We start from the raw sequence: 15,232 nt of genomic DNA on the forward strand, positions 1-15,232 counted from the left end.
GAATTTCAGACACCACTCGGAGGAATTTCAGCAAACACGAAAATTAGGATGGTATTTGACATTGCTTTTATATACCCTATAATTCTAAATTGATAACTGATTAGAGCTATGCGATAAGTAAACTCAATGTCAAATACCATCCCATCCTAACTTTGTTCCAAATGAAGTAAAGCTCCAAAACCTAATGGTGGTGGTTGTAGTGGTGATAGTGATAATGATACATGGGTAGTGGTTGTAGTAGTACTGGTCATGATGATTGGTGGTTGTTGTAGAAGTACCGTACTAGTAGTGGTAGTGATGACGATGGTGGTTGTAGTGATGAAGATGTGGTGGTGGGAGTGGTTGCTGTTGCAATGGTAGTGGTGGTGGTTGTAGTGATGATGTGGTGGTGGTGGTGGTTGTAGAAGTTGTAGTGGTTGTAGTAATGATGATGATGTGGTGGTTGTAGTAGTAGTGGTGGCAGTGATATGGGGGTGGTTGTTGCAGTAGTAGTGGTAATAATGATGTGGTGGTGATGATTGTAGTAGTGGTAGTGATGATGTGGGGGTGGTTGTTGTAGAGGTAATGATGATGTGGTGGTGGTTGCAGTAGTAGTGATAGTGATAGTAATGATGATGATGTAGTGGTGGCGGTTGTCGTAGTAGCGGTAGTAATGGTTGTAGTCATTGCATTAAAAATTAAATGTATCATTTTCAACATCATTCACGCTTGAGAGAAAAAAAAATTTTAAACAAAAATCGTACTAAATCCTTGGGAATCGATTCCACAAATCGTACAGGTTGGCAGGTCTGTTGTAGTAGTAGTGGCAGGGATGATGAGGGACGTTGGATGTAGAAGTGGTGGTTGTAGTTGTAGTAGTGATGATGATGTGGTGGTTAGTTGTAATAGTAGTGGCAGAGATGATGGGGGATGTTGGATGTAGTAGTGGTAGTGGTGGTTGTAGTAGTTGTGGTAGTGATGATGATGATGTGGTCTAAGTTGTAATGGTAGTGGCAGTGATGATGTGGTGGTAGAGGGAGTACCCTTGGAGCAATATGACCTCACCGGAATTTGGTAGAAGTTGACCGTAACCCAGAATTTTTTCAGGTGAAACCGGAGTTTTGGCATCACCGTTTGACTGTTTTCCTCCTCCTAGCAAGGGTATCCGGCCAGGACAAGGACAAAACAAAGTAATCCTTCCCAAGACAAAAACAGAAAGCATGTTGGAAAACAGATATAGGGGGATATAAGACACAGTAAGTGCGAAGTCAGGAACCCCACCCAGTTACTTAACCTTAAATATAATATCATCTCAGTGCTAGGAGGTGCATAAGGTTTGTGTAATAATACCCAACCATTGTGACAATTTTTGGCTGCCTCTTCAACAAAAGGTCCCGCAGCCTGAACCCAAGAAAACTCAAAATTGTCTCATTTCAGAGAACAACAGAAAAAGAGATGAATAGAAGACACGTAAGAATTTAACTCTTGAACACTATAAGTGAAGGAGCACACCAAAAGATGCAAATAAAATCCCTACTCATGACACGGTTTCATAACATCAATAACGAAAATAACGTGAAAATTCACATTCAAGCCATTTATTGGGCAGTTAAAATGTACTTTGCTGAGGGGAAAAAAATACAGACAGTACACTCAACTCTTATACATAAAATCTGCGATACACAAATGGCTCACAACAGTTCACAATCATCATCATCATTCAGCAAGCCCTAAGAACTACAGCTTGACGAACTCAAGTATACAAATGGCATTAAAAAACATGGTAAAATTATGATAGCTATGATTAGCCAAACAAAGTCAAAATATAAGGGTTAGAAAACACGTTCGTGGACTTCCAACATCTCAACACTTGAATGATAGGACAATTATTTGATAACAAAACATTATTGAAAACTTCAGCTGCCAATGTAGTTAATAAGAATAAAATCGTTACAAAAACAGATCACACTAACGAATGTAAAAACACAAGATGCAATTCAAATCTACAATGCTAAAAATAACTTCCATTTCGATTCAATTATAATCTTTTTCATTACTTGATTTAAATGCCAATCTGGATTCAATCTTCAAAATTGGGCAAGGATAAAATTTTCAATTCATATTTAATATAAGGCTAAGTTTAAAATGTGGAAAGTTTGTGAAAATCCATGAGATGATGGTTGGAAACAAAATGGAAAAATTTATTGAATTAATTTAAAAAAAACAAACACCCTCAATGATGATAATCTCTTAATACTAAACAAACAATGAAAACACTAACCCAAAAAAATAAAAAATAAAAATAAAAATTTAAGACTGCAGCAGCTATCCGATGATGAGGAGCCCACCTCCTGCAAGTCTGCAAACCAAGCAATCAGTCACAGCAGCAGATGGCCACCGACATCATACCTCACAGCTCCAGCCAAGATCATCATCACCACCCTGCTCTCCGCATCATGCACCAGCAATCAGCAACACCCTGACCTTTGCAGGAACAGGAAACAGCTCTGCAACAGCAACACCCACGACTGCTTCAGCCAATATTAAACCCGCATTAACAGCTCCTACATTATAAAAAAAAAAATAAAACAAGGAAAGATTAAAATTATAAGTAACGCATTTTGGAGTATAAGATTGCAAAAGATGACAGACAAGGGCTATCAACATTGCATTATTCTTCCAATATAATTCAAAGCTCCATGTTAAGCTGTAACCAATTGATGAAAAGACTGAACGGAAAAATGCTTAACTTATCATATATGTTCAATTTTGAACTTCTCATAATGACTTTACAAAAACACTGTAAGCTTAAAAAAAAATGGAATAAAAGAAAAAGGAAAAGAAATTTCTTTAAAACCATTGGTAAAATGAGCACTTAGATCACCCTTGACTTTTACTTTTAACAGATGATAACATGAAAATGACATAGCAGTAATACATCGTCTAAACCAAATTCAAGGGATTGGACAATGCCAGTTATTTATTTTTGGTGTAAGTTGGCATTGGCATGGTGAATTACTCAAAAATAAGATATCAAGATGTGTTGACCATTCATCGCTGATCAAGGTTGCACTGTGTCATAAACCTAAAATAAATACTTTGCATTGCATTATAAAATATCTTCTTGTTTTTACGAATAACTGGATTTGGGTAAAGCTCAGTTCAAGTTAAAAACTATGTCACAAATTTGAAAATAAATTTTTACTTTTTCTAGTATTGAAAACATTTATATCATCAACCCTTGATGACTTGACAATAGTTTTTTATGCTTTCAGATTGCGAATCAAAGACTCAAAACTTTATCCCTGTATAAAAATTTCAAAAACCTTGTGATAGCAGCATCTACCATCCCAACAACGAAAACGCTTTATATAAAAAATAATATTAAAAAATACTTGTTATAGTTATACCGCCAAAGCTAATCAACAAAATTGTCCTCTAAGTTTTTGATCACAATGAAAAAAATAAAACAATCTGCTAAGATTCTTTTCATTTCGATGGTTTGTTGGGTCTTTTGTTTGTTTGGTTGATATAATTGCTGTTTAGACCTAGTTATTACAAGAATGATTTCTAATCAGAGTTCAGATAGTGATTCCAAATAGGTACCGGTTAAGTCCTAAACAACATCGACCAATAGCCAAACTCTCTATACCGCCAATTTTGTCTTGGTCCCAAACATGGCGGTATAATGAGGTTTAACTGTATAAGGGGAGGGGGTGGGGTGTGGAAATAACATATAAAATTGCTTTTGTTTTCACCAATTTTTACTGTATCATCGAAACTCGTGAGAAAAAAATTATCGAGGTCGAAGGTTTTTTCCATTCACCTGTAGATTGAGAATCTGGGATTACGCAAATCAATATTTTCATGACTGATTTAAAGCATTCAATTAAATAATAACATAAACTGCACTTTATTTTTTCTAGCAAGTTCAATTAGACAACAGAACTTGATAATCCTCTAACAAAGCAAACTTCTTTATCCATCACCTCGACGAACTTATTGTGACACTTTCTGTCATTCTGAACTGTTACATATATAATTTTTAAAAATAAAATAGAAAAAAATATTAAAAATAGGATAACATTCTGTAAATCCTCATAAGACTATCTCATAACCATTATCGACTCTATTCTTTTTGTGGACTAACTTCCTATGACATATACACGCTTTAAAAAAAAAAGAAGCTAATTAAAGAATGTGAAGAGGCCTCTGTAATAAACAGTTTTGATCTCGTGACACAGTAGTATTGAGATACGATGTGATTTACAGAATAAGCGTAAGCTCCTTTTCGAGCCATCAAGACAAGATAATTTTTTTTTTTTCTACTTAAAATGCAGTGGTTTTAAACAAGTTAACAACACTTTCCTACTCAATTCTGATTTTCTCATAACCCATTTCATGGTGAGACAACATGATGCACACAATTGGTCTATCTTAATTTGAGATACCACTGGTATAGTCTTAACTCACTCAACCCTAACACTGACTATATCCATTGTTTACCGGATTACTTTTACCCCATCCTATTTATTAAATTTTTCTGAGACAAATTATAGGCATAGTATCAAAGCTAATGTTTTTAGTTTTTACATGTTAATGATAGTTGAATAAAACTATCAATACATTCTCATTTGAAAAGTAGCAAAAATCTCTTGGATTGAGTGAGTTAATGTCACTTGCAACAGCAAATTTACATTTTGTCATCCGGTTTAGGTGGTTAAATAATTTACGCACAAGACATGATGTGCAAACTATGACAAAGAATCTAGTTCTAAAACAGACTCATATGAAGTGATAATGACTATCAATCTATTAGAAAATATGAAAGGGCAAGTGCGGAGGGATCTGATAAGTCCGGAAACGTTAATTCATTAAAATGTGAACTTTTGTTAAAGTAGAGAGCTAAATTTTTGGAGCACTCTACGGACATTAATTAGATTAATATAAAAATACAGCTTTTAAAAGAATTTGTACAAATCTTTTTTCCCCAGATTAGTTAATGTTAAGACGGCCTTATTTCATTTTTTAAAAATTCAAATACATCTGGAGAAAGATGCCATAGTTAGTTTTTACCCCCCAAAAAAGTACACAAAACAAGTAGGTCTAGTTCATAACAAATGAATCAATTTTAAGTGGAGAAAAGCAAGTATTTGGATAGATGTTATTAACCCCCCCCCCCCCCCCTCCCTCTCCCCAAACCACCACACGCACACACTCTCACATCAGGATGTTCTATTTCATTTTTAAAGAGTCAATAAAAGAAAGCAAGACGCATCATTCTGAAATTAAAAATTAATTTTTCAAGTCAATAAACAATTGAAATATATTTTCTAAAAAGCCTTTTAATAATACTGTAACCACTTCTAAACAAGAAACACCCATCACATGATTTAACCATAAAACTTTGTTCATTTTAAGGTATCTTTCTGTAAGATTGGAAAAACAATGAAAATCAAGAATAAAGAAAAAAAATTGCAAGAGAAAAAAAGAAAAAGAAAGAAAAGAATAGGAAAAAAAAAATATGTACAGAGATGGAAGAACGGAATGCAGATAGGCAGTGAACAACCTTTTTTTCTTCAAAGACTCAAAAGCTTGTCATGATCTGCTGCGAGGAATCCAGGATCTGCGAGACACGCTCTCCTTCTACACAAAATTCAATCAGACACGTCAGCACCGTTCTGGTCAGGTGATCGAGACTTCTGGTTTTCCCGGCTCCTACTTCTTGAATAGCTCCTTGAACGACTCTTGGACCGACTGTATGATCTTTCACGTGAACGCCTCGATCTCCTTGGTGATCTTGGGGAACGAGATCTTGATCTATAACTATCAACAAACAAAAAAAAAAAGCAAAAAAAAAATTTTTTTAATGGCATTGAAAGAGATTTGAAAGCAGACATTGTAAGATTTATAAAATTCGGAGCAATCATTCATTAATCTGACCTCATAAAATTAAGCAGACTAACCAGACTTGTTACACATACAAATGGGTGCCAGCTGTTGATTTTTATAAATCCCTTTGAAAAAAAAAAAAAAAAACCTGTTACCAGCAACTGCCAGCAATCTGGCATCAACATATACACAAGAAATTGGTAATTGCAATACATTTCAAACCTTAATGGAAAAAATTCAACAACTACCAACTACATCCAAACCGCAATTTTAAATTTGCATCAAAAATCACATACAGTACAGATAATTATAGATATAAGCAGACATGCCTACGTGGACATGGGAAAAATCTGTAGTTTTCAGGGGTTATAACACAGAAGACATTATAAATTAACAATTTGTGTTTAAATACACTAAGTTAATGCTTTAAACTCCTTTATATACTAGCTCTGGAAACAAAACTGCGTTTTATAGAAGTATATTGAATGAAAAGATTTTTATATAATTGTCAATTAGGACTAGACCAAAACATTCGTATTTCTACGAAATTTTTGAAGTAGTAGACAGGTCTGGATAGAAGCATTAAAAAAAATAAATTGTTTACCAATAATAAAATTCTATTAGAGCGAGAAGTTGGTCCTATTAATTTTTTTTCTTCGATCGGGCTAGCAGTGTTTTGAGACGGGACCATAATGATTTAGTCTTTACCATTTACCATTAAGATTAGTAGCAGCCCCTATTGATGAATGATGACGTTTATTATGTATACATAGTGAGCTACAATCGTTTGATTAACTTGTTTTGGTAATTTTAAAACTTTATTTAGGAACTTTGATAAATATTTTAAAACTCAGTTTAATTTGACCCAATCAGATGGATGGGACATGAAATATTTTATTTCATACCTTACTCGTTTCCCAACGACAAACGGTTCCAGAGTTAATTTTCTGTTGAAAATGTTGGTCAATTTTACCAAAATTTTACAGAGAGAATCTGTGATTATTCTGCTGCCTCTTACTTACTTACTTATCCGAACCAGCGACCACCTGAGCTCTAGCCCTTCGGTCTTGTGCCATGACGTAGAAGTTAGACGCTTTTTGTAGTTGTTCCAGGTGACTATAAAGTGTGTTACTGATGCTTGGATTTGGCTGCTGCCTCAAAACCAGCATCCCACAGTGACCGGGAAAGTCCAAATGGGATTTGCACTAGAACTGGCCCAATTACTGTGTAGGTACTTTGAAAAATGTCAATTTGGCACTCCAGCAGTGAGCTGATAAATGGCCCAGTGACTGTGACCTGATTTTTAGGACTTTTGAGTGATGGGAATTAGAAATAAATTCCATACATCTTTTGTTTACGGATGGATTTTAATGATTCATGTCTTGTCTTATTTTCATCGGAACAAATTGCCCCAACGTTTGGTTTTGTTTATGTCTAAATAAAGATAAATTAACTATCCATTTTGATCGTGGATAAATCAGGGTATATTTTAGACTAGGAAACATACTCAGAAATTGACAAATCAAAAATCTTGTTCGGGCAAGTAATCTAACAAACATCTTAACTTTTTATCAAAATTGAATTCAGGCGAAAGTTTTATCCCTCATATCATCCCATAAAAATCCTGACTCAAATGTCAGAAGCCATGTTAATTTTAAGCCAGTTTTAAAATCCAAATGGTGATAACTACCAAAAATCTGTTAATTAATAACAAAGGCAAAGAAAACAGCCTTTAAAATAACAAAACTTTTCTTATTACAATGCAGCACAGAAATCTTGAACAACTTGGGACCGGGTATGCTTCTTTTACAAAAGATGAAGATTTGAGATTTAATTTGATAGATACCAAAACACATTTTATTTGACGGACTAAAAAAAACAAAAAACAACTCTAATTTTGGAGCCGGCGCTCTGCTACTCGAACACCAAAACTGACAGTCGTCTTTCTCTCCGCTTGGCTGACACGGCACCGAAAATCGTGCTGAAACTGAACATTTAGCTAAATCCCCGGTTTTTGTGATCTAGCCTGACCGACGGTACCGGTACCGTTTGGCGATTACAAGAGATAAAGCTGTCACAAAGTAATTAATTACCGTTGCAGGCGATTGAGTAAGGGGAGATCACTAAGTAGCAAAATTATGCATAAAACATGCATTTTTAAAATATTCTGTGACTAAATGTTCAAATTATGAGTCAGTTTTTCTTCAGTTTACTTAAAGATCCATCTTTCTTCTTTTAAACTGCTTTTAAATGAAGAAATTTCATCCAGAAATAAATTATTACGGTATGAAATAAAAAGGCACCTAAAATTTAGAATTTTACCAACAGTACATTGAATAAAATATTACTTGTATTAAAATGTCACTGTACAGATTTGATTTTTTTACGTTATGCGATAGTTAACATGTTCTATTTTTTTCATAGTGAAAACAGAATTGCCATCTAAGCGACGGTTATTGAGTTATGGTCATTTGAAGTGAAATCAGCTAAAATCCTTGAAAGTGAAAGAATGTTATACTGAGTTACTGACAAAGATAATTTGAATTATGTCTTTATATTGCTATGTGTAATCTATAGCAGTCTATTAAAACCATAAATATCATAAAGCCAATATTTATCACAGGTTCTCTATCATATAAAGGACACCAACAATTGCTTCTTAATTTTTATTTAGGACTGTGGTATATATCCCAAGTAATAGCTGATCAAACAATACCAGCTATCCAATCCTGCTCTTTGGACATAATAATTTAAAAAAAACCATCTTTACTGCATCCGCGATAAATATTGGTACTTATAATTTTAAGTTTAATAATCTGTCTTTATCCAAGTTAATAATAGTCGAATTCCACAGTAATATTTCCACTCGTTGTCCTGTTGATATTTTTCTGTACTTTATGCAATACCGGTGATGTGGAGATTATTTCTGGCCCAAACCCTCAAACCCCGCACCACTGATAGACCGTTCCAGAGGGTAACTAGTGATTTCTATCGTAATACTACAACTCATCGACTTAGTGGCTCTTAGTGACTACTATTTGCCTATGTAAATCTTTTTTTGTTTGTTTGTTGCTTTAGGTCTCTTCCAACACAATTGAGGTTATATGAGAGACCGCTGAAACAAAAAAACAAGCAATCTAACAAAAATAGTACAAATGTAAATCAAAATCATAACCTAAAGATATCATAAGCTAAATTATAAATAACCAAGAACAAACAGGCAGAAGATTTTAAGAAAAAAAAATATCCCCTGTCAAAAATACAATCACAAACCAAAGAAGCAGGATAGGCTAGTAAAGAGAAGAAGAAACGACATCACTATCGGATCGTACACCCATGCGAACATCATAGGTATATGATTCAAGGGTGATGCTCCCATCCAACCACCCGCCCTATGTAAATCAAAAAGAAACTCGAATCTCTCGGATGGAAAGAATGTCAAATGTAAAACGCCTTCAAAGACAAGCATTGCATCATAATGATCGACACTAACACGAGGGATGATTTTAAAAAGGAAGCAAAAGATTATAATTAACAGTAATCTTTATTATGCTTGGTGGATTATGCGATAAAGACTATAGAATCAATTCATCAATAACATTGTTTATTTATAATCAAATAAACATTGAATTTTCAATACAGCCGAAAATGCAATATCGGACGACATTGCTGGTAGAAAGCATTATTAAGTCAGTCATGCCACTATACTTTGCACTGTGTTAAGAAAGAGTATTAAAAAACAACTCTCTTAACAAATTATTTTGGATTCAATGATCATAAATCTACTATTGATATGAAATAACACCACACTCCGCTATACTAATACTAGCCTACTTGCACTGGTAGGTTCGTGAAAAATGGATATTCAATTTTACAAGCATGTAACTTGGCTTTGGTGACTTAACTGAGCAAGAAATTTATAGCACTATAATTTGCATTCTCTTGTCTCTCTTTTAAGCCAAAAACATTGTTGGTCTACGGTGACATTATTTAAATACTTCACTTAACAAAAACCTAAATTCATATGGTCTTCTTAGAATTTTTATACAACTTATCTATGGCTTAACGATCAACGGCGCAAAGGATTGTTATGAGTTTGGTATCATAATAAAATTTAATTTTATCTCGTTTTCTTCCCACCTAAAACAATTCATTAACATAACATAATCTTAAAGTGTGCTTGATTAAAGACATCAATAAAATTGGCATATCCTTTAAAAATATGGTCAGTCAAAAGTGCTCGTACAGGTAGCACAATGAGGTCAGTCAAGGGTCAGGTAGTCGTCAAGGGTGGAGATTTAATTACTTTTGGATTTTCAGCTAAATGTTCGTTCGTTCGGTGCTGTGCTGATCACATCAGTGCTATTAATAGTAGCGTCAATGGCAGCATCGGAAAGAAAATTGAACAAGCTTTCGTTCTATATCAGATTCGCATTTTTATGAATTTTTTCAAAGTTTGAAATTTCAAGTTAAAAACTTTAAAATGATAAAAAAATTTTAAATGAAAAAATTTGGACGATTCTGGTATCAAAAGAAAAGTTTAAATCACAGTTTTAAAATGATGTATGCAAAATCAAGATTTATAGCTTTGCGTTCACCAGCCAATGGAAAATGAAACTTCAACATTTCACATCACTCATACGCCGGCTGATATTTTGTAACGTTGTAACTTGAAACTTGACTATTTTTGCTTTATCGTGTAATTTGGGGGCAAATTATTTCTATTTGACTTAGAGTTGATTGTTTATAAAATGATGTGTATTGTAAGTTTCGGAAGTCTGGCATGATTATTTATGAAAATATGGCATTTTGAAAACGAACGAAAGTTTGCTTTCAAAAGCAGCCCAAATTTTGGCAATTTTCGACAAATTTCGAAATAGCAGATCTTTTTAAATTTTTAACCAATTTTAATAATTTTTGTACCATTTTAACCAAGAAAAGTTCTACTGAACTTTAATTTAAAGACAACAGTTATATAATCTAAATTTGGGTTTTGCGTACCTTATAACAAAGGTAAAAAGCGAGGTACATAGTTGAGTCCTTGGAAAAGGCTCACATTCTCTCACCGTACTCAGGTGTAAAATGAGTACATGACCATTAACAGCGATTTCTCGGTCCGGAAAAATGGTAATATCGCCTAAACGTTAAATGTTGCTAGGGCCAGGGACCCCTTGTAAAGCGCTTTGAACAAGTTTAGTGGATATTGCGCTATATAAAAGCTCATGTTTTACTTTTGGTTTTTGGGAGACATTCTGAAAGCTCCTACATCCCCAGTATTCTTTCAATTTGTATATTAACTATTAACTGTTGATCTTTTGTCAAGCGTTTATTTATTCAATTTGTCATTTTTTCTCTATTAGGGTTAGTCATAAGTCTTAGTAAAGGTGCTAGGGTGTTTGTTTTTCCAATTAGTAGGGTTAGTTATAGTTATAGGGTTAGTTAAAGGTACTAACTAGTACTAGAGAGGTGGGCCTTTGGCCTACCAACCTCCGCTGCACGTCCAACTCGCCTTGAGCATGCATTCACGTAAAATATAAAGATTTTTTTTAAAAACCTACCTCTGTTTCAAAAACTAGCATCTTTCACCTTTCTAAGAAACATTTGATTTTTCAGAACTTTAGTTCGTTAAAAAATACCGGCCAATCTGACCCGTTTAGTCGAATGAAAACGAAATTTTGTTGTTTACACGGTTCAAAGGAAATGCCGTAAATAAGCTTTCATGGACTTCCTGTGTTGTTTTTACAGTGTCACGTGACCGTTTTGAGAAATTTGTCTGCTACAAATAATTAGACCGGTAGGGGTAGATATTTTCGTTGGAGCAGAGAAAAAGTGAGTATTATTTCTTGGACTTGTAGAGAGGCCTAGGGTCCACCAGCAGTCAAGTTTATTGAATAAAAGAAAAAAAGGCCTTTTTACTGCACTAATGCACCAAATTGCATACCTATCTATGGACACTTTGTTCCGTATCTTTTTCCCAATAAACTTTTTTAAAAACCTGGGGCCAGGGTTGCTAGTTTGGCCTCCTGGTGGCCAAATTTGAGAAATTTGGCCTTTTCCCCAAGCCATTTGGCCTCCCAAAATTTGGTTTGGCCACTTGGCCTCCTGTAACCAACTTTTTGGCTTCCTCTGACTTTCCCCGTTATATCGTTTTACTCTGGTACTGGTAAAACTTATTTTATTTGGCAATCTAAATATCTAAATGCAACACGTGCTAACGCCACAGATTGCATTTGCTAATGCTTCTATATATACGAATTTTCCTTATCCTATCTAAATTGTTTAACAAATCTAAAGAGTTTTCGCGAGGCTAAGGTGGGTTTGGTGGTATTTGGGCTCCTGCCGAGGAATCTGGCCTCTTGCTATAGCTAGTTTGGTCTCTTACTCAAAAATTATCTGGCAACCCTGCCTGGCTAGGCGGTACCTTGATAACAGAAACAATACCCACACGATTTCGCGAGGAATTAATCATGAAAACAATTAGGATATAATTTCAACACAACTTTTGAAATTCATCAAGGATTGTCCATTACCGAATGTTTTTTGATAGAAAACAAATGCATCGTCAAATCTAAACTGCTTTTGACGGTAAGCGGTAAGTTTTTTATTTATTTTTCGGTCCAAACGAATGATTTATCCTGGTATAGAAGCTAAGTATTGGTAACACCGGCGCAGCTCTCTAGTACTAGGTTTTATTTTTTCTTGGGGTTTGTTGAGTTGTTTCCCTTTGTAGGAGCTTTTGGAAGGTCTTGATTTTTTTTTATGAATAACACTGACACAAAACATGATTATGGTTTTTTTTCCTGATAGTGATAGTGATAGGAAAATAACAATAACACGGCAAACGGCAAAATCAACGGAAAATTTCTGAGAAAATCCCAAAATCCCGGATTATCATTGCTGCAAAGTGTATTGTAATATGAGAGATCATTACTCATACAATATGATACAAACTAAACAAACTGCTCCTGACTTACTGACTTGACAATGACGACTGGTTGCAAGCCTGCTACTGCCATTGCCACTGATTCTTCTCACGTTTGTACGATTAGATTAGCTTGGATTGGAATAGCGGGACCTATTTCCATATTATATTAGCAGAGCATCTAAATAAATAGCCGGTATTTCCATCTATTTAATATCAGATTACACTCACCCTCTCCGACCGCCGCCGCCGCCACCTCCACCCCATCTCCCGCCGCCGCCTCTTCTGTCATTTCTGCTGTGGGGCTCAGTTGGTCGTCCATAGCGGGCCATTTGACACTTGATCTCACGACCATCTAATTTATGGCCGTCCATTGTATCCATGGCATCCTCAGCATCACGTTTCTCAAAAAACCTGACAAAGGCAAATCCTCTACTTTCGCGAGTGTGCCGATCTCTAGGGATGTAAACATCACCCACTTCTCCGAACTTCTCAAAAGTACGTCGGAGCTCCTCTGAACTCGTGCGATAAGTCAAATTATCCACTTTCAAGGAATACATCCCTTCAATATTTGGGGGACCCCTACCGTAGTTACCACTCATAGTGAAGGACTGGTCTTTGAAAACTAAAAACGATAATGTAATCAAATTTAGATATTCTTTTGATTTTATCAACAATAACACAAACACACCAAGGCGTGCTGTTTAGAAGAGAGTACTTGTAATCGGATCTTGTTTGTAGTAGGAAAAAAAGTAGAGATTCGATATTCGACGAGAAAAAAAACGCTTTACGCTTTTATGGATCAAATTAATTATTTTCGGACGCCCTTTCTTTTTCAAACAAATAACTCTCAATAATTAAATAATTTATAATGTCATGAGAGAAACCTTAATTGTATTTTTCGAAAATTGTTAAAAGTTTGTACGCAGAGCGCAGCCACTCTATCATTGGGTTTGTCAATGAATTACGAATTTTTAAAATGCTTCATTTGTTGTTTTAATGCAGCTGCAGCACGCCATCTATTCTAATTTTATTCTATTTCTTTTTATATTTAGTTTTATCATACACCGATTAAATTTAATGCTCCAAAGACTTAGATTAAAATGATACCGGATGCCTCTTCCCCCCCCCCCAAAAAAAAACCAAAACAAATCCATTAAAATTGATTCCCGATGTTTGGCACGCTCGCATGCTAAAGTGCATTATTATTATTATTATTATTATTATTATTATTATTATTATTATTATTATTATTATTATTATTATTATTATTATTATTATATTATTATTATTATTATTATTATTATTATTATTATTATTATTATCATCATCATCATAATCATTATTATTATATTATCATCATCATCATCATCATCATCATCATCATCATCATTGTTATTATTATTATTACACTCCAGCACAGTTTCCGCGAACACAGGTTCCTCGAACACACGGTTTCCTCGAACTCATTCGAATGTCCCGAATTTTTTCCTTCTTATTCTTTGTTATAATTCAATTCCTTCCTCGAACAAATTCTTGCCTCGAACACGGTTTCCTCGAACTAATTTCACCCAGCCTTAAAATAGATAATTAATGGGTTTTCTGGGGAAGTTTTTTTTTTTATTATTTATTTTTTTATTTTTTTTTTATGCGTCAGATGATTTCGACCACTGATGATTTACTATTGCATTGACAGTTGCATATGTATTTATCGTGTGTATCTATCTGCACTGCATGTGTGTGTATACAATATGATACACATGCAGACACACCCAGCCACTTACACACCCCGTCGCCCTTTCGCATAACCGACACCTTTCTGATTATTCATAGCACTGAAATTATTGAGACCAATATTTACTTAATACGCTCAAAGGGCTTTACAGGGGATCTCATTCCGATGGCAACATTAAACGTGACGTTTTATGGTTGTCAGTGTTGTGGGTTTTTTAGTTTGTCTTTTTTTTTAGGGGGGGGGGGTGTTATTGTTTGTTTGCTTTCCTACATAGGCAAAGTTGTGAACGAGATCGTCATTTTATACCAGTGTAGAGAAAATGAATACATTTTCAAGGACTCAAAAAACACGAACCCTTTCCTTACCAACTATAGATAGTATGCAGATGACGTCACTCAGGCCTTTGTTATTGTTTTTGCCATCCGCGTTTGTGAGTTGTTCTCACTAAACTGTATTAACCAGACTATAAAAGTTCATGGTTACACAGAGTTTGTGTGTTGGTCCGTTATACTTCCGGATGGCAATGTTGTGAACTCCTTGGCCAAGCGCATTCTATCTAGAGGAAACGCTTCACATTTGATAGGATACAATTTATATTTTTTCTATTCAGATTTGTTTTGCATTTCAAAGAATTGTAAGAACCGTCTTTGTTGTATTTATAATAACATAGGCTATTACAATTGTGTAAAGTCGTTGTAACCACA

General features: G+C 34.6%; 1 protein-coding gene across 2 annotated transcripts; it reads right to left on the bottom strand.

Moving 5' to 3' along the window:
- Window positions 1–1,561: 1,561 nt before the first annotated feature.
- LOC144973665 (serine/arginine-rich splicing factor 2-like) lies at window positions 1,562–13,535 on the bottom strand. 2 transcript variants are annotated; one of them, XR_013645605.1, is made up of 3 exons: window positions 13,025–13,521; window positions 5,549–5,805; window positions 1,562–2,543 (listed from the first exon to the last, which is right to left on the bottom strand). XR_013645605.1 is itself a non-coding variant. In XM_078916397.1 (2 exons), the coding sequence occupies exons 1-2, from the start codon at window positions 13,393–13,395 to the stop codon at window positions 5,637–5,639; spliced, it is 540 nt and encodes a 179-aa protein (XP_078772523.1). In that variant the 5' UTR covers window positions 13,396–13,535; the 3' UTR covers window positions 1,562–5,636. The 2 variants fall into 2 exon arrangements, 1 of the variants encoding a protein (XP_078772523.1); XM_078916397.1 differs by having other exon boundaries at window positions 1,562–5,805; window positions 13,025–13,535.
- Window positions 13,536–15,232: the final 1,697 nt, after the last annotated feature.

This window comes from Berghia stephanieae, chromosome 5, assembly GCF_034508935.2.
Source record: "Berghia stephanieae isolate SIO BIC M18660-M18661 chromosome 5, UCSD_Bste_1.3, whole genome shotgun sequence".
Classification (NCBI taxonomy): Eukaryota; Metazoa; Mollusca; class Gastropoda; order Nudibranchia; family Aeolidiidae; genus Berghia; species Berghia stephanieae.